The sequence below is a fragment of the Apis laboriosa genome, unplaced genomic scaffold (genome assembly GCF_014066325.1).
Source record: "Apis laboriosa isolate Shangri-la unplaced genomic scaffold, ASM1406632v1 scaffold5_cov152, whole genome shotgun sequence".
Classification (NCBI taxonomy): Eukaryota; Metazoa; Arthropoda; class Insecta; order Hymenoptera; family Apidae; genus Apis; species Apis laboriosa.
Window position 1 is genome coordinate 3,675,294 of NW_025223857.1, and position 24,875 is coordinate 3,700,168.

The window sequence follows — 24,875 nt, forward strand, 5'->3', positions numbered from 1 at the left end:
TTTTTTTTTTTTTTTTTTAACTTTTTTTCGCTTTTTGCAATTATTCCATTTGTACGTGAATTACGATTACCTCTCGCATAGAATGTATAAACGTTTCTAAGCGTATAAATTTTGGTCAGTAAAAAAAAGAATATACTATAATATCGAATTATTATATTTTTTCCTATACACGTCACACGTAAAACAAACTCTATCAATACTACGTTTACATATTCTTAATTTTTTTTTTTCCTTTTCATTCTTTTTCTTTCTCTCTCTCTCTCTCTCTCTCTCTCTCTCTCTCTCTCTCTCGCTCTCTCAGTTCAGACACACATTTGCTCATTTACTCATTCACTCAGACTTTAGGCGTCTAGGTAAAAAAATGGGGGTGGGAGAAGAGGGTAAACGACGTTTCGTTTATAGAATTAATCGCTAGAAAAATAAAAACGCGGCTTTATCATCCACATGAATATATATATATATATTCTTTCCTCTCTCCTCTCTCTCTTTCTCTCTCTCTCTCTTTCTCTCTCTTTCAATCAATTTCCCTTAATTTATCGATATTTTCCTCTCACTTTCCATCTTCTTTTCTCTCACCGTACTTCGACATAACCGAATCATTCCTCTCACTCGCATCATCCCTAAAAGAAACAAAATTTCTTCTGAGGTGTGGCTCCGGCACGTTTTTCATTTCTTTTTTTCGTGAAACGTGGTTTTCCATTTCGGATGATAATGTTCTCTCTCGAAAAAAAAAAAGAAAGAACATTCGCGCGTTCTCGTCTCTTCGTCCCTTCTCGCGTCTGGATCCTCGTGCATCTCCGCTCTCGAGAGACCAGATCGATCAAAAGTAATATAAAATGAGGGAGGGAGAAAAAAAAAAAGAAAAAAAATAGAATCGATCGACTCTTGAAAACGATTTTCCACGATTTTCGTGATATTCGCATCCCTTCGTACTTCTTTCGATTCGAATTCTTCGCGACCACGAGAAATTAACACGGCTAAAAACGTTGCAGGCACGTCGCTTTGATATATTCGCGTAAGTGTAATAATATTACCGTCCACTTTGGACGAAAGAGCGAATTGGAAAAATTCATTCTTCCATACCGATCGATCGATGTATACATATTTTTTTTTTTCTTCTTCTTCTTCTTCTTCTTTTTAACGCGTTAATTAAATTTACTCGGCGACTCCTATGAGATCCTATGAGAAGCGTCGAAAGAACGGAGTAAAATTGATCCTCCTAGCTTCTAAAAGTCCCATTTGCTTTCGCGACGAAACGAAAAACTCGAAATTCGTTCGTATTTTCGCATAGCAAATTTCGCCGTTTTTTTCTTTTTTTTTTCTCTTTTGATTTCTATAATCTGCGATTTCAATCTCGCGCAGACCACAACAACTCTCGACGCACAAGCTGCTCGATTTTATTATACGTTTAGATACGAGCATTTCTCAAGGATGCTGGCTTTTCTCAAGGAAAATAATAATGGATATGGATTCGTCCGTAGCAGAACGAGGTTGTACGTTGTTTCACTGCGTCGTTGCCGCACGAAAAATTTGTTTGTCACGATTGTTTCCCGATCTCTCATCAAGAGGACTTCGAAATTGCGTTCTTCAGTCAATCAACGATCTCTTGCCTTTCAAACGTCCCGCCAGAAATTTTGCAATTGTCGAATACGCGAGAAAAATGAAAAATAAAACGAAACGAAGGATTGCAAAGTTTCTTTGTTAACCATTGGCCAAGAAGATCGATCTTTCGATCCTCATCCGTTTTCTCAAGTAAAAAAAAAAAAAAAAAAAAAAAAACCTTTTTTCTTATCACGCACGAATCAAACTTTCTCGAAATTATTAATTCTCAAATCATCTCGCGAAATCCAAAAAGCGAAAGATCAACGATAACAATCGTCACACGCATGGTCTGGAAAAAAGAAATGTGGCTCGAGGTGTAACGGCTCGAGTACAACCGGAGTGTCGGAGCATAAGCTGCCGCGTCGTGTGACCGTCCCGCGACGTTGCAGATAAATGCTCTCCCAGCATCGGTCGGTCGAGCTTTCACAGAGAGAGCTTTCGCGTATCGTGTAAGCGATCGATGTTGCGTCTCGATCTTGTGTGTGCTTTTCACGAGGCAGTGCTTTCTTCCTTCGTCCTACCATCCGTCGTACGTTCGCATACGAGAAACGTGTAATGTGTGTAAAGGAGGGGAGGGGGGCATGAGAAAAAAAAAAAAAAATAAAAAAAAAAGAAGAAGACTGTGCGGAGAGTGCGCCTCGAATCCTCTCTCTCTCTGCTCGAGGCCCTTCGAGCGAGAAAAGAATCAGACCGATAGAAATCGTGTGAACGATGTCGTAATTCCGCGTGCGTTTGCACGAGGAAACACCGCGTCAGATTCTCGAGAATATTAAAAAAACGTCTCGCGAGTGTCGCTCGCCACCACGATCTTTCGTCCATCCAAGCATTCCTCTTGTTGTACGCGCGCAATCATTCGCGACCAACTTTATATATATGATTTTATATATATGATTTATATTTTGATTCAGAGATTCACGAAGTAATCTTGGTGACAAATTGGAAAGAGCGCGAAGAGCGACGTATCCGAGACCTGTCCATCCTATCTCGTTTCCAGGATACTCGATGGGAAGGACGAGGGACTCGAGATCGAGCAGTCGAAAATTCGGATTTCCTCGTGCATACGATGCGTCTGCTCGCGAATCGACACGACGATGGAAAAAAACGTGGATCGTCGTGGAAGCGCGACGTTTTCGGAGAGAAAGTGTTTTTACTAATTACGAATAACAAAGGAGAACGGAAGGTATCTGGACGAGATTCCAGATCCCATCACGTAGAATTCGTGCTAAATCTGTGCATGCGTGCTCTCGCGAATTTTACTCTTTTCCTTTCTTTCTTTCTTTCTTTCTTTCTTTTTTTTTTGTCTTTTCTAATTTTCAATCTCTCTTTTCTCGTTTTTTTTGTATGTATATGTGTGTATGTGTGTGTGTCTTTTATATATATACGTGTGTTTTTTCCCTTCTTTTAATGCTTTTCTCCTCCTTTCTTTCTTTTTTTCTTTTTCTTTTCAATCGACAGAAGAAAGAGGAATCACTCGAAACGAAATTGCTAATTGCGCTACGAGTCAGAAGCGGGTGCGTCGTTCTCTCGACAAGCTCGAGCTACACAACCTATCGAACGGATTTGTTCTGCTTCGTCTTTTTTTTTCTTTTTTTTCTTTATCTTACTTATCAGCGTTATATCGTGTGTGTTTGTGTTTGTGTGTGTGTGTGTGTGTGTGTCGGCGGGCCACCTCGAACGCCGGCGGCTTCGCTCGAAAAACTTGAAATAATTAAGGCCGACGAGCGAACAAGCACGTCGTTTTGAACGTCCGCCTGACGATTCAGGTACACTGTGTGCATGTGTGCCTATTTAATATTTAATATTTTCCTCGGTTCGTAGAATTTCGGCAGAGGAAAGAAAAAAAAAAAATATAAAGAGAGAGAGAAAAAGAAATACAAATGTTCGGAGGAAACAAAAGAGAGATTAGATGTAGAAAAGTGGACCGTTTCGTTTTTCTTTTTTTGTTTTTTGTTCCTTTTTTCCCTTGTTTTTCGTTTTTTTTCTTTTTTCTTTCTTTCTTTCTTTCTTTCTTTCTTTCTTTCTTTCTTTCTTTTTTTTTTTTTGAAGCGGACGACGAACCTATCGTTACCCATCCGGCCCCGGGAATTAAGACTTGAATTATCGACTATATATACGTAGTAGAAGTGTAAACGTCGAGCCTAACAATCACAGCTATTGATACTATAAGTGTCTAGAAAACTGTCGCGGAGGAAAAAACGATAATATTTAATAATAATAATAATAGTAATAGTAATAATAATAATAATAATAATAGTAATAATAATAATAATAGTAATAATAATAATAATAATAAAATTAATAATAATAGTAATAATAATAATAATAAAATTAATAATAATAATAATAATAATAATAATAATAATAATAATAATAATAATAATAATTGCAATTATATAAAACGATAGAGAATCGATAATTAAAGGATGCTAGTAGCGATCTGTCATAAAGAAAGCTAATAACGGTCTCTCGTTAATACGCGCTTTTCTTTCGATCGTCGTTCCGAGTTAACCTCTAAACAGGTTTGGACATTGAACGATAGAAAAAAATATATGTGTATATGTACGTATGTTTCCATGTGTGTATAATGTTTTACACTTTGTATACGTGTTAATGCGATTCACGTATGCATATATACGCATGTGTATATATATATATATATATAATATATATCTATAAAATTCATCCTACGAAGAGTTTGCCTCACACCGGGTTTATCTCGACGGGGCTAAAGAAACCTAATAAATCTTTCTTTCGTCGGTAAGCATTCGTCGTTACGCTTCGAAGTAAAGATATTTATCTGTATGAGTATCACGTGGTTTTACTCCTATGCAGCGTATTTTCCACGCTGGAATCATAATAAATCGATGATTCGAATAAAGAACGGAGTGGACCGACCACGAGGTACCCAAAAAAACGAAATCGTTAGAAGAAACATTGTGGTCGATGCGAGAGGAGGAGGCAATACGATGCCTACTCGACCTCTATATATATATATATATATAATATATATAATATATATATATTATATTTTTATATATATTTCTTCTTTTTTTTCTTTTTCTGCTAAATTAAACGAACTGTCTAATATGTGAAAGATGTGTGTCCCGAAAAATGAAACGACACGCGATTATTTCGTTTTATAAAATCTTAGATTTCAGCTTATATAGGACCTATGTGTATGCGTGTGTGATTGTGTGTGTATGCGTGTGTATTTATACTTTACGTACACGAATATTGCACGTACCCGATTCTGTTTTCGGTACCCAATAAACCGTGTACACGAGTTTATATATTTAATATATATTATATATATCACATATATAATATATAATAATAATTTGCATATACAAAGCATTCGTGATTTTCGTTATACCTTCTTTGTCTTGCTTTATCTTCGTTACTTCTTTCTTTCCTACCCCTCCCCCTTCCCCCCTTTGTTTTTGCTCGTTTCATTCCAAAACTTACTATACTACGATTTTTCTTCGTTTCTTTTTCGTCATTTTGTTTTCAGTGCAAAGATAATAGTAAGTTATCGTAATTGTAATAATAATAATAATAGTTTTGAATAGTTTCGAATAACAAATAAATTTCGCCTCTGTGTATCCGAAATTAAAATAAAAAAAAGAACTCTCTCTTCCGCTCTTGCACACTAATAACTTTTTCTCTCCTTTGCACGCGATCAGCCTATCGAGAAGAATATCATTTGATAAAGTTTAATTGTTCGTCGTAATAACGTTATATATATTCGCGGTTGCTTTCTTTTTTTTTCTTATTATCTCGTCTCTCTCTCTCTCTCTCTCTCTCTCTCTCTTTCTCTCTCTCTCTCTCTCTCTCTTTCATACACACACGCGCGCATTCTTTCTTCCTCTCTCTGTCTCATTCTCACGTTCGGTCTCGTCTGAAACGAAAAAATAAAAGAGAAAACCGAAAACGGAAATACAAACATCGTTACGCTTCACAGCTAACCACAGCATTCGGCAAATATGTTTCGCTCGTTTAAAAATTATTTATATCACAATGAAACGCCAGCGCATCCTTTCCCCTCTGATCCCTTATTCGATCGTGGCACCCATGAACAAGGTACCCCCATACCTTTTCTCTCGATCTCTCCGAAAAACTTTCCTTCTTCTTCTTCTTCTTCTTCTTCTTCTTCTTCTTCTATTCCAGCGATTCGACTGATTCAAGGATGCGTCTATAAGGTCTGGCAGGTTTTGGCCTTGATCCGAGAATAATTTCGGATGATCGCGAACATGTGTATGCTAAGGATCCGTGTCGGTTGCGTGTCGGATGAACTGAACGTGCAAGGCCACAAGTGTTCATTCCCGCGACGCGGATCCGCGGTCACAGGGTTTATCGAATTGGCGGAGAATCGACGGACCCCTCTCTCTCTCTCTCTCTCTCACTCACACACACACACACGCATACACACACTCTCGCTCTCTCACACACTTTCTCACGCTCTCTCTCTCTCTCTCTCTCTCTCTCCCTCTATTTATCATTTTTCCTATTCTATTCTTGCTGAACGCTCGCCAACATAGCTGCACTGTTGCTCACAGGTTTCACGACCACACGATAGAATTTGGTACCGCGTCGTACGCGATATCGATTCTCTGACTGAAACGTGAACAAATTATTTACTCGTTTTAGTAATCATCCATCGACGATTGGATTTATATTTAAATGCATCACGAATGAAAATAAAAATAATTTTACCTTTCTAGCGTGACAGTATTGTTTATCCACAACCTCGACGATGCTCTGAGTATTCTTCGACTCGTCGGGATTCGAGCCCAGATCCAATTCGGAAGAGGAATCCGTGTTGAGGAAGTAGAGCGTGGTTGACTCCTGGTACAACGTGTACGTACCGTGGGTGGGATCCCAGAACATCAACACGTTATCACCGGGATCGCAGCTGGTCACGGTGATATGGCCCATCTCCATAAGCTTCGTAGCGGTTTTCTGCATTTTCTTCTGGACGTGCGTCAAGCACGTTGTGCAACCGCAACGACGCTGCGGTTTGGGGCTGGTCGCCGCGTCCCTGCGCGCGCTCGACTCGGAAACCACCGCCACAGAGGCGTTCATGTCCTTATCGCGGCACTCGGACGAGGACGAGGAATCGGGGGCGGCGAAGTTCCTTGGACGTTCCTTCACCAGCTCGATCTCGAGCCGGACCTTGTCCGCCTCTAGGGCCTCTATCTTCGCCTCGGCCGACTCTTTGCTCTCGCGAAGCGACTGCAATTCGGCGCTCAATCTCTTGTTCTCGTTCTCGAGCATCTCGAGTCTTCTCGAGAGGCAGGTCGGGTCGTCGTTGCTCGCCTCCAGCCGCACCTTCTTCGACTCGGACACCTCCACCTCGTCCTTCTCCGTTTCCAAGTTCTTCGTCACCTCCTCCAAGCTGCTCTGGCTCATCTCCAGTTGCTCGTCGCTGCTCTCCTCGTGCAAACCAGGCTCGCTCTTAAAATTCTCCGACTCGGTCAAACGCCTGATCGTGCTCTTGTAACGCTTACACTCGTCCGTCAACGCTACCTCCCTTCTCCTGAACATCTCCATCTCTCTGTCCTTCTCCTCGATCACCTGCGTGGCCAAGCGTAGATCGTGAACCAATTTCGCCACGCAATCCGTACGCTCGTCCTCGATGCTCCGTATCGCGACCGGCTTCTCCTGCTTCATGGCTTCTTGCGAGGCCGAGGCCAACGCGTGACCGGCCAACTCGATGAAATCTGGTCTCTGAAAAAGAAGAGGAAAGAGGGAGAAACGGGGGAACGTTTTCAATTTCGGAAGAGTTTCAACGAGAAATGGAGAAGAAATTTCGTGAGAACGTTGCTCACTTCGATCTTATCGGTGCTGTCGCTCGGGCTGCTCTCCATGGTCGTGGAAGCAGTCATCAGCTTGAACCGACTCCTGATCGACTGCAACTCGCTCTTGTACTCCATCTGCAGCTTTTCAGTCGCCTCCTTCACCATTCTCTTCTGATCGCTACGCGCCGTGTCCAAGCTCTCCTCCAATTCTTGGATACGCTTCTGGCATTGCGTGACGGAATTAGTGAGCGACGCTATCTCCAAGAATCTCTCGTCGTTGGCATTTTTCACGGCCGACTCTTTCTCGGCTCGTGCCTGCTCCAAAGCCTCCTCCAACTGTTGGTGAAGACGCGTTTGCAGGTCCCTCATCTCCGTTTGCTCGTTCTCCAACTTTTGCCGCATGGTCGATATCAGACGCTCGTGCTCGGCCAGCTCCGTCTCCTTCTCCATCACGCTTCGTTTCAACGTGCATATCTCCTCCTCGCGATTCTCCATCATCTTCTTCACGTCCGCCATCTCGAGCTCGTGGTCCACCGTCAACTCTTGCTCCCGTTCTCGAAGGCGGCGGTCGCACTCGCGCGTGTACAACGACAGAGCCTCGCGAACTTGCTCGGTCGTCTCGGAGAAACCGGTCGCCCCCTCGTCCGACCGATCCCTGAGAACGGCCAACTCCTGGCGAACGGACCTCAACGCCTCGTACACCACAGCCTTCATCGTTTTCAGGATGGAACGAAGCCTCTCCACCTCTTCCCGGGTGTTCCCAAGATTCTCCTGAAAATCGTCGACCGTCACAAATGCGTCCATGAGTACAGGGGAAGGAAAGCGTATCCTCTCAGACAACTATTCACGATCAAATATCGTAATATAATATCGTTCACAGGCGTGAAATAGAAAAAGTAAAGAAAGTAAAGAGAATTAAGAGAGTTGTTAGCGAGTAGGGGAAAATAGGGGGAGAGAGAGAGAGAGAGAAAAGATAGATTCGACAAAGAAGAGCAAGAAGATCCCAAAAAAATGTGAGTCGCGATGATTATTCGAATGAATGGCGAACGAATAGGCGGTTCGATTCGAAGTCGTCGCTTTAACTCTGAAAATCCGTGTCATATCTCTCTCGTCTTTCGAAATATCGTCTCGAGGAAAAACGTACTTTCGGGAACGTGGGAACGGGAGTGTCGAGTGCGACGGCAGCTATCCTGTAAAAAAAATCAAAAGACACACGCACTCACAGAGGGACGACACGACACGCGGCCGATTAATCAAGTTAACGTAAAACGAATACGCAAGCATGTTCTAGAGAGAAAGGTTGGCGTGGACAACTCGTGAAGAAAGAACTCATGGCAGGCAAGAGATACATACCCACACGACTTTGAAAATTACTTTGCAATAAGTCAGCGCAATAATAGCTTACTGGATAGCGAATGTAAAGACAATGACAACGAAAGTTACCTAGAAACCACAGAAAGGGAAAGTAAGTGGACATAAAAATTCAAGTAAGCGGACAACGTCTAATAAAAAAAAAAAATATATATATATACCTTTTCTTAAAAACGTTTGCACGAAGAATATGTATATATAATATATATATATATATCACAAAGTATATCATTAATACATATATATATATACTCTATTTTATATATATATATATATACAATACATACAGGATTACAAGATAGGAGGATGGCGTAGAGAAAATGATATACACATAGACAAGGAAAACGAGGAGTACACGAGTCAAAAATTGGGAATACTAATTTCGAATATGTGTAAAGCAAACAAGTATATGTACCATATACACATACATATATATATATATATCTCGTAGGAGGGATCGAGGATACGTGTATATATATATATATATATACATACATACATACATATATATATATATATATATTAGCGGTAATGGAACGTTTACGGCTACGACTACAAGGTCTGTTAGCGAGCTGTAAGTCGTCCAGTACCTGGAGAAGGGAAACGATAGCCTGGTGCTGGCCGTCGGCGGGATGCTCGCTGAGGCTGCTCGGCAGAGACTCGTCCATGTAAAATTCGGTAGCCATGAAGTCGGTAGGCCCAACTCCCACGGACGGGCTGCTACCGCCGCTGCCGGACAGCTGGTGGCGTTGCTGCTGCTGGCCGTCGCACATCACGGACCGTGACAGGGAGGAGGGGGGATTCGGGCTTAGGGAGTTGGGCTCCTCGGCGGCCATCGTGGCCGATGGCGTCTCGTGATATTTGGGAAGACAGTTGGTAGTAGCACGGTGAAGCAAACAGCTCGACTCGCCGTTCTCGGCGCACTCGGTTAACGGGCTCAGTTGAGCTGGACGCTCGCTCACGGACAGACTGGGGAAATGGAAGGATCCAGGCTCGCTCGAGGAGGATGACCGGTTCGTCAGGTCCGCGACTTTCGAATTAAGCGGGGATACGTTAGTCGAGGTCGAGGAAGCGGGGGAGACGCTTCGCGAGGCACCAACCTCCAATTGCTTCTGGCGCGTTTGTTTCGCGCCATCGAAGGACTCCGGTTTAGAGTCCGTGGCGCCCTGCCCGATCTTCTCGAACTCCTCCGTGTCCGTCTCCGATTCGAAACCACCCCTGGAAGAAGGGAAGAAAGCTCGGGGTGATCTTTCCCTCTGGGAAAAAAATTTTCTTCTCGCGCAATTGGCGGGATCCGGCCGAATACCTGTCGAACAACATCGGTGCCCTGGCTCCTCGTTCCTGCTCCTTCGCGGCCACGTCCACCCGCATCGAAGCGCTATCCTTCTCCTTGTTGTTCTCGTCCGTGCTGGTAAGACTCTTCGACAGGAAGAACTGAGTGATGCTGTTCAAATCTGGCGACGAGATGGTGAGCGCCAGATCGGGTAGCTGGGATCTAAGAGATTCCATATCCTCCGCAGTCAACTGCAACGATCATCCCATAATAATCCCCTCTTCTCGACAACGAAAATATATATATATATATACACATAAACGAGTTATACCTTTGGCAATCCGTTATCGAAGACGGATGGCGCCTGGGTGGCGAATGGCGGTGGCGTGTCTTCAAGGCCGGGGAACAAGGTGTTGAGGAAGTGGCCGTCGAATTTACTCTGAAACTCCCTCCTGCGAGCCAATTCCTCGCTGTGAACGGTGAGCAATTGGCAGGCCAAGTTGCTGGCCCACACCAGGAATGCCTGCGAGAACGTTCTCCTGCGAACGACCTCGGCCACGGCGTTCATGTACATCTGCGGCGCGAGATGGATCTGCTGCAGCACCTCGAGGTGCCTTCTCAAACGTTTCAGGCTCTCGTGATACATGACCAACTTGCCGTCCACCTCCATCATCTTGTTCTCCACGTACATGATCCACTTGAGCCGATGATAGATGTTCACCGACAGCTCCTCCTTCGCCTTCGTGCACCTACGCCTGATGTCGCGCAACTTGTTGTGGTTCTGCAGCATGACGAGCAGCTGGCGCCTGTGCGACGTGCACAGGTCGGGAAGCACGCTCGCATCGCCCAAGTTGTTCGCCCGGCTCTGATTCTGGAGGAAACCCTGGGCGAGCTCCCCCTGCTCCTGGACCAGCTTCTTCGTCTGTGCCATCAGCTGCTCCAAAGCGAACAACCTCTCGCCCAGCCCCTTGATCTCCTTCATATCCTGCTTGTTCGCGCTGTCTATGGCCGCGTTCACCTCGGCCTTCAACGCCTCCATCACCCTCTCGTCGAACTGTTCCAGACCCCTCGAACACTGTTCCGCCACCTGCTCCAGACTGCTTTGATTGTCTTTCGCCGAGATCCATCGAAGCAGGCTCAGAACCTTCTCCCTCCCCTCGGAGTCCTTCTCGGGCTGACTCGGCTGCTCGTCCGGGCTCAGCAAACCCTCCGCCTGGGCCCTCAGCGCTGGCAGGATTGGAATTTTCGCTAAGGTGCCCAGATCGGCGTTGAAGCTACAATTTTGTGAGATTTAATTATTCGTGTGTTCCATTCCTATAGGAATACGATAATAAATAATAATTTCGACAAATTATTCAATTTGCGATTAATCTCGTAATTCGTTAATTATCTCGGAAATCCTCCGTTTCTCGCTTCGTGTCGTGCGTCATTGAGAAAGGTAGAAAAAAAAAAAAAAAAAAAAAGGAAAGAATTCGTCGCGCCGTGATTATGCAAATCGGATGATACAGTTAACTCTGATCGAACCGCCGCGCACTTAATTATTTATTGGGGCTCGAATCCGGTTATCCGCCTCTCGATTTATCCGGCCGCGTGTTCTAAAATAAGCCGGTTTCGTTTATTTTCATGCTTACTTTTCGAGTAGTTCCATGTGCCGCTGCCTCTCCGACAAGTAAACGGCGAAGCTCTGCTGCAGGAGGTCGGCCCGTGACTGGAACATCTGAGTGATGTCCTCCAGATTCGCGACCACGGCCGCCCACCCCTGTTGCTGAAGGTGCTGATCGTGGACCAGCCTCTCGCAGATCCTCGTCTGCTCCCGCGCCAATCCGCAGCACTGCTGCGCCAATTGGGCGCGGGCGATCAGGGTCTGATAAGTGGCCGGCATAGCGAGCGACGCGTCGATCTGATTCTGAAGATCGACATCTGCAATTTCAAGGGAGGATCGTTTCGTGCGATCTTGTAATATAAATGGAATATAAATGGCATACGTTTCAAGCAAAGGATCTCAATCACAAAAGGATCGAAATTTGGATTGGAGGGGGGAGGGGGACGAATTTTAATTTTCCATTTCGAGTCATTTCATTCCAGGAATTATTCTTTACTTTTCATCGCGTTCTCGATTACGATCCAAAGATCGATCGTTCTCAACTCAATCGTTTTGATTCTCGATGAAGAAGCGTCGAATCGAAAGATAATTCTCATTGGTTAACAGGGATAACTTGGGGATAAAAACAACTGGCTGTTGTTAATTAAAAGGGAACGGATCACGCTTGCGAGCCGTGGATCGGGGTCGAGCGATTAGAAAATGGGCGATCTCCGTTTTTCGAGCTCGTTGGAAATCCACGAGGGTGAATTTCGAGGGCGAGTCTCGAGTTGCACGGGCATCTCTAAAACTGGATCCTCGTGGGTCGATAGCGTGGAAAAACAAACGAGGAGAGGAGCGTGTACACGCTACCGATCGTGTACACGAAGATGATGATCATGCGCTTTCATGCCGGTGGATTAAAAAATTCTTGCGACCTCTTCTTCCGATTTCGATGTACAACAATTTAATTTAAGTCGTCGATTAAAAATAGACAATGTCCAATTTTTTATTACAAATTCTTTTTAACACTATTTCATTTTTCTAGATTTTTTAGATTTCTTTTATTACAAATTTCCTTTCTTCCATTACCCTTGTTAACCCTAGAATACACGTATTTTCGCTATGTCTATTGCCAGAATTTCTAGCTCCAACGAAATGTTGGCTTTTCTGTTGTTGCTAAGGGCTCGTAGAACCCTCCCCCTTACGCCAGTAATTGCTTCTCCGGGCGTGGAAATTTTTCGAAGCCCCAATTTCATCAAGGTAGAACGTGCCCCGGGAATCTACTGTCAAAGGAAAGCCCATGAGTGATGGATTGTTTCCAACCGCTGTAAGGGAGGGTCGTTACCCGCACAAACATTCGAAACCAAGAGAGAGATAGGAAACCATTTCGAGGAAATTTCGACCAAAAATGGACGAACAAAAAAAAATAATAATAATAATAATTGAATACAGCGTAAATTCTCCGACATCCTATAGATTCTATTAAGAATAGAAGGCGTAGAAGGCGTGCTTTTCCACATCAAAGATACACAGTCGTATAGTGTCATTTCTTGTTCTGAACTTGCGTCGTGTGGGACGCAATAATCGCTACGTTTCTTCGCATCCACGATTAGAGAAATTACTACGTGAAATTAAATCTATAATGGCTGCCTCTCTCGAACGAACGATCGTCACAGATAATCGTAAAGAATTTTGAACGCGCGAGGAAAGCAAATTGTAACTACATTTGGAGGCTATTGCAGGGGGGGGGATGGATGCGAGGATCGATTCTTGTGCGATACGGTTTAATTCAAATCCTCGCAAATGGGATGGTTATATCCCATTCGAGGAAGCGAGGGATTGGAACGGATAGAGAGTGTCCACCAAACTGCATGTATAATTGATCGAGCTTCGCCAATGCAATCTTGGCACGCGATGAAAGCTCAAGGTCGTGGACACGGCCCGCGCCATCTCTGCACGCTTACGTCATAGCCTGGATTCGGGGTTGCACACACTGACTCGCGCACCTGGTGGCCGTTTCAGTTTACGATATTTTCAATTAGATTCCAAAATTATTACGATTCAATTTTCTTTCCAAAATAATCGTATCCTCCGTTTGAATATTCATAAACGAATTATCCTCTCGTTACTTGATATTCCGTTTTCTTCCAATATTTAAAAATCTTGGAAAATTACGATCGACGAATCACGAATCGAACCGTGTTTTAACGAGATCCTCCCACGCGAAGATGAATCTCCCTACGAGCTCAGTGACAAGTTAAACTACGTCTCGACAGGTCTCGACGGTTGATGGAAGAGAACTGTTTACTGTGTACGCGTGTGAAGTAAAATCATTGTATTTTGATTGAATAATACGATAGGACGCTCAGGTTACGCTGAGAAACATTCTGAAACGAGAATACGCTCGTACAAATCACGTGGGAAAATTCAATGGTTATCGTATATTATATTATATATCGAGTACAAGCAGGCGGCAAGCTGTAGAGAAGTTGATGGATGAACGTTTGTCCGATGTCGTCAAATATTTGATTTTTCTTCTTTCTTTCTTTCTTTCTTTCTTTCTTTCTTTTTTTTTCGTCTCAAATATTGACTGCGAGCGTACGAGAAATTTATCCAACGCGTCTCTCGAGAAACTCTCGGAAACTTGCTAATCGCTCCTCTCAACCGAGATCCTGCAATTCGATTCGATAAAAAGCCCTCTCCAACTTTGTCCATTCTCTGCTTAATTTCGAAAGAAAAGGAATAAGAGAGAGAGAGAGAGTTATTAAAAGAATTCATCGTCCTTCGAATTTCAAGCAGCCGGCGATACACGTTCGACCGAAATTCGCTGGAGGAAAAAGCGCTGCGGCACGCGAAAAGAAAGGAAGCGCGCGAAGACAACAAAGAAGGGTGGAAGAGTAAATCGAGGCTGAGGTATATATATATATATATATATTGCACAACTGTTGGACAACGTATCGATTTTATGCCGCACACGGTTCGGCATAGGGACGGTTTCCTTTTTTTCTTTCCCCTTCTCTACGACGCCCCTAGTTTCCGCGTGTGAAAGAGAGAGAGAGAGAGAGAGACGGAAAGGAAATCTATCGTGAAGAAAGATCGCGGAACAGAGGAGAGGTGGAGAAAGGAGGATGATCGAAAAAGACTCGAAAACGAGATTAAAGCGGAGGGGGAGAATTATCGAGAAACGAAAGCGAATCTTTGCCTCGCCTGCTCTTAATTTCAATTGTTATCGCCCAGGCGGCGATCGATCGATTAATTCGGCTCGATTTCCGGCCTCGACAATATATAATATTCTCACGGACGAGAAGGGGCGCTAAATAAATCAGAGATCGGGTGACCCCGAACGGTCGTTCGCAAATACATCGAAAATCGATTCGATCAATAGTCGCTTGGTTTTTAATCGTTCAAGGGGGGAAAATAACACGAGAAAACGCAAAGAATTGCGTTAAGTAAGTTCGCGATCGACCGTGAGTTTTGTCATTTTTTCAGACTGACCGTGTCGCTATCTGAACGATCGATCGAGAATCATCAATGATCGTCGCGAAATCTTTTCTCGAATCTTCATTTTCATTTTTTTCCTAGTAAAATTCAGAGATAGATCCTGAATTCGTTTCGCGAGAGAAGCAATGATTTGCTTGTATGCTTTCACTTGTTGCTCGTCGATGCGACAAATATATTCATGAATAAGGAGTTATCCTGATGTGATTATTTATATATCGACGAGTGCAACGCGTCAAACGGTGCAGCGCATCGTACGTAAGGCGATTGTAGGCGAATACAGCGAAAGGGGGTCGCGGCTCCCAAAAAAAGATCGGAGCGAGCCACACTTCTATAACATTGTTGCACAACTTTGCAATGCAGAAGAGACGCAGATAGGCTAGCAAAGATGATGAAAATTCGCTTCGTGTTTCGCGCACCGTATATAACGGCGGTGACCTCTTTTCAATCGTGTAATTGCGCAAGCTTCCGGCGCGCAGCAGGTTTGAACCTGGCAAACAGGGGCCAAGAATTTCACGGCACGACACTGAATTCCCAGAATATCTTAACTTGGACTAATGCTCCCCTTTTCTAATTATAAATTCTACGCACCGCAAAACACACACCCACGCGTTCGCGAAACGTAGACACACACACACACACACACACACACACACACGCGCGTACACACGCGCGCCGGAAAGAATCGATCGATAATAAGTTTATACGGATTATAAAAAGAAAAAAAAAATATAAAGACAACTTTTCTTTTTTCTCGAGAAGGAAAAAACAATTTTCCTTCTACGGGGTTGCTGCTCGTTTTCAGCTATTCGTTCACAGCTATTTCGATCCCCGCGTAATCTTTCCCCCGAATGGAAAAAAGCTTGCGTTGGAAATATTACGATTGAGAAAGAAGAGGAGGAGGAGCTGCTGCACGTTCGAAAGAAGGAGAATATTACGAACTGCTCGAGACTTATCCAAGTAAAATTTTTAAAATTTCATCGCAACGCAACACATCTTGATTGATCTTATTATTATATTCAATATAATCGAATATGGGGTGTATCCGGTGGAAGTTGTTAAACAGGATCTATCCTGAGTTATTAAAGGGTCAATGGGTCCGCTTGGTTGGAGGAGGAGCGTGGTGCCAGAAGAATCGCGAACGCCGTTTCATTCGCGTCCACTTGGTGTACACGAAGCGTTCGTTTAAAAGCCTGTTGCTCTGCCAACCGACGACGACCCGATGGGAATGCGTGGACGCACCAATGAGCGTGGCAGCGGCGTAGCGTGGCTCGATGGGTCGCGATCTTATCCACGGTGAAAACTCGGCCATCCATCCGGTGAGGAGGAGAAGATGGGGGAAGAAATGTTGGGCGATGGTTGGTCGATCGCCAGGAAACGATAAAACCGATCGAGGAACCGCGCGCGCCTTGATGAATATCGGTCGATTTCTCTCCTCTCCTCTCCTTTCCTCGCCCCTTCCATTTTTCCTCCCCCTTTTCTCTCTCTCTCTCTCTCTCTCTTCTTTCTTTTTCTCCACATCGTCGGTCAACGATTGCATAAGCCGCGGTCTCCCTGTTTCTCCTTCTATCAATCGACACGATTCGAGTGACGGACTTCGAACCTTCGCTCGAGAGAACGATTTCATTTTTTTTTATTCTTCGTCCTCGTGAAAGGATCATACGCGATCTACCTTATTCTTGATCTTCTTCTGATGAATAAATTGGATCGAAAGTCGTGACTCGTTGTTGGAAATTTATGTATACATTTTTTTCTTTTTTTTCTTTTCGTTCGATATCGGAGCCGGATACCCACCAGCTTTACGCGGGTCGTAAAGCGGTGCAAATTAGCGATTTTCTCTGGCTGGTAACACGGTGAAACTCGGTACTTTTACCGTGTGTTTTCTCAATTAGAACGAATTCTCCGTTTTTTTTTTTTTTTTTTCCCCTCCCTCAAAAATGAACTGTAAACCGAACAACAAGAGAGAAAAGAGAAGAAAATTATTCGGCGGAATAAACGAGATCAAAAGCGCGAGACATTTCGCTTTCGATCGTTAATTCGATATCGGTGCCGGATTACAACACTGTAATCACTGTCTTTTTTTTTTTTTTTTTTTTGCATTAATTATAGATTTAAATACTAATTCACGATCGACCGGCGGCGGGGTATAATTATTCCGGAACGGGAGAGAAAAAAAGGCGTTTACGTAAATATCGGATGGAAAAACACCGGTCTCGGATCGAAAATGAATCACATTTTCCATCCGCGATCAGTGAAAAGTGCACGACCCACGATTCACTTGTCACGCACTCCTTCGATTCCTTTACCCGATAACTTTCACTAGCTACACCCATAAATATCAAAGCACGGAGAACGTGCTTATTACCAGAGATCCATTCTCATTACCGAACAACATCCTCCGCATGGAGATCCAAATCTCCAATTGATTATTAAAAAAAAAAAAAAAAAAGAAATCTTTCGTTGCTTTCTAATCTATCTTCTTCCATCGAAAGAAAACACCATCTAATAATTTACCCTACGCAGTTTACTTTCCATCTCCTTATTACTCGTGGCAATTGGCTTTATTTCCACGCGATTCACGCAAAATCCAATATGCGATATCCAAAGTTTCGATGCAATTTGCGTGGAACGTAAATTCGAAGAATTCTTGGCGAGGAGCAAGAAAGAAAAAGAAAAGAAATAGGCGAGGACGATCATCGGTCGAGAGTTCCAAGTGAGGGAGAAGATAGGACGAAAAGAAATTTTGGAATAATAAGATATTCCTCTTAGGAAGGGATGTGCAGTATCTCCGCGCGAATCGATCGTTTCTCGGCATTGTGCAAGACAAATTGCCGCGATGTTAACGCGGCGAGATCTGAAAAGGAAAGCCTCGCGTTACTAGAATAAACCGTCAAGGCTGGGACCTGGTCCAAGTATCCGATACATCGCTTCTAATATATCGCGCACACCCTGTATATACCCGTTACAGACACGCGTCAATAAACAATCGTAATTTACGATCCCTGTGTATCGAGAACACTTCTCCCGTAGAGAAGAGCATCGATTTATCACCGATTTCGAATTAGAGGATCGTGACACGAGAATTAAGAAAGAGGGAAATATCGTAGAGATAAAAGCCTGTTCGTTTTCTCCTAGATATTAATTTCCTGATTAATAATTGAAATGTTATCCTCCTCGTATAAAGAATACAGAGAAACGGAGAATATGCGAAATTATCGATCGAAGAAGAGCTCGCGTTTCGGGAAAAAATACGTTTGCGAACGTTCGAGGATAAATTCTGTATGGATAGACGAGAGTGTTACGTGTACGTATATATACAACGATGTATATATATTTTTACGATAAATCGTTAGGTACTCGTTATATTCTTTTTAATGATTAATATTTGTGCAAATAACTCGTTTTATTAAATAAATAATGGCTCTTTGTTCGCGAGTATAATATTTTTCCTTCTCCTTATTATTTCTCTGATGATGATGAATAAGAAAATAAAGGAAGGAAAATCGCATAATATGAGAAGTACAGGTACATATATCTGTGAGTCATTTTATGCGGATGCTTTTAACAAAATTAATGCCTACTTTTATAGATAAAAGCCTGCTTATTTATTCCCACTTCGATAATTCCGATTAATAAAATTAATAATCGAAATAAATCGTTGTGTAAATCGTTGACTAACACGAATTATAATCGATCGAAGAGAACTCGTCTCGTTTTTTTTTTTTTTTTTCGAAAAGCATTTTCGATTCGAGACAAACGAGAAAAGAGAATTTATTAATTTTCGACGCTGTACGGCACTGCCGGCTGTTATCATTATTCGCGTTGAAAAGGAAAAGAGAAAAGAAGAAAAACGAGAGCAAAGAAAATCGTATCCGCGATAAATTCCCGTTTCAGTGGTTAATTGACCCGATATCAAACGCCGTTTCTCTCCCGTATATAACATGAATCTTGACCCGATCGAAGATAACCCTAAGCACCCCCGGTGTCCTTTCCTCCCATTTCCGCCGCAGAGAGTTCCATTTCGCCGATCCAACGCTTTTCCCTCCTTATTTCTCCTCCCCTTTTCGTACCCTCGTTCATTCGCCCGACAGATAATTCCCAGAAACTCGCCGAGATATCGTATTCCCCTCCGATCTCGAAAGTGGCGCGTGGCTGCTAATGCCGAGTCCACGCTAATGCTATTCAGTGCACAACAATTTTCGCCAACAATGATCGAAACGTCGAACAGCGAACAGGTTACAAATTGCCCCTTCCTCTTTCGAAAATACTTCACACAACTCGACGAACCTCTTGTAACGCAATCTTTTATAACATCTTTTATAATCTTCCAGTCGAATCTCTATATAATAAAGCTATTTTCATCGTACGATTTTATCGTATCCACGCTGCTCGTCGAACATTTCGAACGTTTCGAAAGAGAGTCGAGAATAATGTGACGAGAATTTTGATAGCTACAAATTTTATCTCAATCTTACCTCAATTATCGTCCATATTTAAGCGAATATCCGTATTCCCTCTCGGAAGATTATTCTCGGCTTCTGATTCGGCAAAGTTTGGAGAACGAGATCCCAAAGCATCGATCCAACGGTAAGTTCAAAATGGTTAACTGCCACGTTTGTTCGATAGGTAGCGCTCTGGCACAGGACACGTGGTTCTAGATTCTGGTATCCCGTTGTAGGCGCGGCATAACACGGTGGAGGGGAGATAGTTAATCGTCGCAGGACGAGATTATTGTTGCGCGTCCGCAACAATGAGCATCGTTGTGCGAGGAAAAGCGAGGAGAAATGGTATCGCGGGGTCTAAATAAAAGCCGGCCGATTGGTTATCGACGGCTAAATAAAGAATATCGGACCGGCTCGATGCCGAGTGCCAACGCGGACCATCTTTTGTTACGCGCTCCTTTTCCTTCCCAAGCTCTTTTTCGCACCTAGACACAGGCTTCGCTCTTCCGTTTTCCAACCTCGTTTTCGAATCTCTGCCTTTACTTTGCGTCACCAGCGACTCGTTCTCCACAGTATTAATTTTTTGGAATTGTAGAACGCATCTCAAGACAAGATTATTTATTATTATTTATTACTTATTTTTCATTTTATCGCTTTTTTATATTTTTATTTCCATTTTGGAGAAAGATTAAATCATTTATCCTTCAGTTAAGAAAAAATAATTTTCTATATTTTACCATTCTCGATTTTAATATGTTTGCCTTGATAATTCTCCGTCCTGTGTAAACCTCAAATTTAAATAATACTTTTCCACTACCTATTATCGTTTCAATCTCCACATTTTCAATAATTTAAGAACCCGAGGAAAGAATTTTCCCTTTCGAATACCTGTTGGCCTTGAAATGAAAATCTTTCGGCCAGTATTCCGTGCCCGTTAGAATGGAAAAAAAAAAAAAAAAAAAAAAAAAAGGTTTCGGAGAAAAAGGAGAAAACGAGCGGTTGTGCGGGGTTGAACGGATGCCTAGTAGGCCTGGCGGATCGATGGCCGAGGTTCCGCTAAAGAGACCTATATTTATCCGTCTTTGGGTCGAGGGAAAAAACTACTGGTCATCCGCGCGAAGAAACGTAATTTTGGAAACGATGTTGGGGCACGATGAATAGGGGAACTATCTAGATAGAATCTTTTCTTTCCCCTCTTTTTGGGGGAAAACGAACGGCGAGAGCACGGTTTCGTGAGAGGGAGAAAAGGAAAAAGAAAAATAATCTCGAAGTGACGTTGAAAAAGGAGGGGCGTATTCGTACCTGCTGTGTTCCCTTCGTGGAACGGAAAGGAAATGGATAAAAAGGTAGAGGAAACGGTTCGAGGCAAAGTCACTTCGTCATTCTAATATATAATCGGATATATAATTTGTGCGACCGCTCGATTCTCAATAACATTCCTAATCGCTCGAAATAATAAAAAATATATTTGAATGTTCTTCGATCTTGAATTTCGAGAGAAAACACGCTCTTTCTATTCCAAAGCGAATATATTTATGTATTTACCCGTAATAATAATCATCAATCGACGTTAAGAAAAAGAAGATAGATTTAAATAAAAGAGATTTGAAAAGTTTCACGAGTTAAATTCCACAAAAATTACGGATCGGCTCGAGAGAGGTTGTTGAAAATCAGGTTACAAATGTTACCAATTTTCTAAACGACCCAGTCATCCTCGATCTCTCGCATCCAGTAAAACGCTCTCTCTCTCTCTCTTCGAATTAATATTCTTTCTCCGCGGGAACACACCTTTTCTTCCTTCCTTCCTTCTCTTCGTCTCTCTCTCTCTCTCTCTCTCTCTCTCTCTCTCTCTCTCTCTCTCTCTCTCTCTCCCCAAGAGCGTGCTTTTTTATCGAGTATATCATCGTGAAAGTTCGCGTTTAAAGTGGATCGCAGGCGGATTCAGAGGTCACGGAAAACGGCCCGCGGCCGTTCAACGTCTCCTTCTCGCTTTCAACCTCTTTTACCGCGCTCATGAAAGAGGAGGAAGAGGTCCACGGATGGAGAAACAGGAGAATGAAACGAGAAGAGACTACGTCCGTAAACATCGATCCTGTTATTTCGCTATCCCGAATCACGCTCCACGAGATCCTTGAACGCGATATTTGGACCACGTCCACTAGGAAGGAAGCTGGAGTCCAAGAAGAAGCGCCAACGCTTTCCTTTCCATCCAGAGACGTCGAAATCCGGGCTTGCTTTTCGAAAGGAATTTTCTTCTCGAGAGGCGTGTAATTGATAAAATCGGTAAGAAGGATCTTTATTTCGATTCGTTGGGGGGAAGGATCGAAACATGGTGTTTGTTTGGAGAGAAATGGCCGAGGTTTTTCCTCTCGCGACTTCCCCGATTCTCGCTCAATCGGTCGCAAGAGGTTGGGCAACGAACGGTAACGCCGCATTCCCACACACACTCCACTTTCATTTCTGTTTTCCCAAGCAACAACAATCCTGCCTGCCGTTACATAAAAGGACTTAAAACGGGGCCGAATATGGATTCGATCCATTTCGAATCTGGTCGAAGGCCTGGTCGAGAAAGAAGCCTCGGAATGGAACGGTTTTCAATAAAAAATCGAGCGATTTCTTAAGTGATGATTTGTGCCACCCGCTCTTTGACGAGGAAACTAAACACCCGTTCCATCGAATTTCGATTTTCTTCCGATTCTTCTTCTTCGTCTTCCTCCTTTTCCGAATCCGAAGTTAATGCGAATTTTGATCGCCTGATGCGGGAAAATTTCAGATACAGGCGACGGAAGTGCAAAGATTATGTAAACTAGGTGCCTAAGAACGATACCACCATTTTCCAGAATTCGATCGAGGAATTTCTATAAATCGAAACCGGCGGTTCGTGAACGTGGAACGATCGATCCGTACGTTTATCGCCACTTAACACCGTCTGGAACGCGAATAATTATTCAGAATTGCCCGAAGATAGTTTAGAAGACGCTGTTTAATCACGTAACCGGCTGTACAACCGAGGGGATTATGTATTCATCGATTATATCTGTCCGTTTATCCCGTACCCCGTAATATTTACACGTTGCGCAATAAAACTAACGACATTACATGGCCAGCCTCGCGTACCTATTTATGCATTGTTTACCGTTCTCTTGTAGGAAGCAGAGATGTCAATCAAAACACAATATTTCCTATTTTGAATATGTTAATGCGTGCTAAGAGATCACAAGTTTCTAATAATAGCCGTTATTCATCATTCTCTCTCTCTCTCTCTCGAACAAATCGAGTCTATTCATCTTCTCCAACTATTCATCTTCCTCGTCTCGAAAAAGCAACTCGAGTTTGAGAAAAAAAAAATAATACTTCCAATTTCCAAGTGAAAATTCCAAGGATCGTTTGAACGCGAGGAGAGATATCCGTAATATCGCCTTTCCATTCCATTCCATCCGGGGGAGGAGGGAGCTGTTACGCTTAAACAAAGGAGCAGCGGCCGCTCCTCGAAGCACCTTCCAGATCCCAAAGGATCGTCCTCGTCCAACAAACAAAGCTGCGGACACGGCCCCGTTCGCACGATTCGTGGCGTAACGCGCACGAAAATAATAATTGCGGGAGTCGTGCGTGGGAGGGGTGACGCGCGGAAAAATCGAGCCGAGAGGATAAAAAGGCGAGGGGAAACGATATATGTATCGTCGGCGCGCTTCGTCTCCACACTTGCATCATACGCTTGGCCGATGCGAAATTACTCCATTATTCGCGGGCGCGCGTGTGCGTTGGTGGCAATGGTAAATACGTTTGTTTCTAACGTGTCATTCATGATCTGATACGTCGCTTCCGCGAAATATTGCTTATTACGATCATCGAGGCGACACGGTTCGTCGACGGAATTTCTTTAATATGTCTTTTTTAACATATGTCGAAAGGTATTGGAAATTCGAGATTATCGATTTTTAGCGGATCGTCGTCAATTATTTCGAGAAATTATTTCGACGAAATTTCGAAAATCTCGGCGAAAGTGCGTTTTTAGAGAAAATTTTATTATATATATTCTAAGATCGAAATGTGCGATTGGAAAGAATGAGGGAGGAAATACAATTCGTATATTGCGTTGTATAACGAATCGATTTACCACAAGCAAATTTTGGAGTAACGAGGAATTATCCATCGATCGAAATCTATCTATCGATATTTCGAGTAAATAAGTCGATCGATCGAATAAAAATTTACGGGGCGATTGCGTTAATTCCTTTAACTCGTGAACATGAAGATACTCGTGCGCTCGCAGCTTGTAACTTCCTGCTGACGCAGAAACTAGAGCATCCTGTCACTCCGTAACAATGCTCGACTGTTACTAAATTGTTGTATCGATCACACTCTTGACGTTTCATCCACGACGCGCCGTCGTTTTTCTATCATCCTCTCTCTCTCTCTCTCTCTCTCTCTCTCTCTCTCTCTCTCGAGAAAAAGAAGAAGAAGAAGAAAAAAAATAGAAGAAAAAGAAGAAGAGCTATCTTTTCTCTCCAATCTCTCTTTATCCTCGAATCCGACGAAACACGAAATTAATATCTCGATCCATCGGTCAACGAAGCGATTTGTGGAAGAGGAAAAGAAAAAAAAAAAAAAAAAAATCAAACTTCATCTTGCGTCGATCAAACCGTACGAGCAGTGTTGCAACCGAATAAATGTTGGGATGTAATCCTAGTAATTTCAACCTCGTAAAAAACCTATGACGAGCATGATTCGACATTAATTCCGATTAATGTAATTTCAGCCAATTACACTTCATTACAGCCTCGAACTTTCTAATATCTTCTTTCGTTTCATTCTATCGTGTTCTCGTGATCGTTTTTCGAAAAAAAAAAAAAAAAAAAAGAAGAAGAAAAAGAAAAGAAAAGAAAAAAATAATAGTCGAGCCAATTTCCTTTCAACAACGTGTACATTGGCGTCGAGATTGCCGAAAGAGGTGGGGAGGGAAAAAAGGTATGCAAAAAAGGAAACGATTTGGAATATAATTTAGTTGGAAGGTCTGTCTATCAAAGCGTTGCACACCTCGAGATCAACTCGATCGTTGCACACGTGCACGCGTGTATACAGCGTGAGTCAAAATTGAGCTGTAATAAAAATATTTATTCAACACCGATGTAAGATAAGCAATCACCGATAAAATCGAAAAATATCGAAAGAAACGTTAATGTTTCTCGTCGTTAATATCCGATTAAGTAAAATTAGTGAATCGATTTTTCTTTCCTATTTTTTTTTTTGTTTTATTAACGAATCAGATTTATCAAATTTTGTTTAACCATCCTTCTCAAATATTTCTT

General features: G+C 42.9%; 1 protein-coding gene across 3 annotated transcripts in view; it reads right to left on the reverse strand.

The window, feature by feature from the left end:
* Positions 1 to 4,878: 4,878 nt before the first annotated feature.
* LOC122717984 (RB1-inducible coiled-coil protein 1) overlaps positions 4,879 to 24,875 on the reverse strand; it is a 42,256-nt gene continuing 22,259 nt past the window's right edge. For 2 of the 3 annotated variants that reach the window (XM_043942587.1, XM_043942588.1), the window contains 7 exons: positions 11,676 to 11,964; positions 10,376 to 11,318; positions 10,078 to 10,295; positions 9,362 to 9,989; positions 7,431 to 8,171; positions 6,316 to 7,329; positions 4,879 to 6,216 (listed from right to left, as the gene is read on the reverse strand). In XM_043942587.1, coding sequence (XP_043798522.1) covers positions 6,112 to 6,216; positions 6,316 to 7,329; positions 7,431 to 8,171; positions 9,362 to 9,989; positions 10,078 to 10,295; positions 10,376 to 11,318; positions 11,676 to 11,964 — 3,938 coding nt within the window. In that variant the 3' untranslated portion in view covers positions 4,879 to 6,111. The remainder of the gene's footprint in view (positions 6,217 to 6,315; positions 7,330 to 7,430; positions 8,172 to 9,361; positions 9,990 to 10,077; positions 10,296 to 10,375; positions 11,319 to 11,675; positions 11,965 to 24,875) is intronic. The other variant, XM_043942590.1, reaches the window with a different exon arrangement.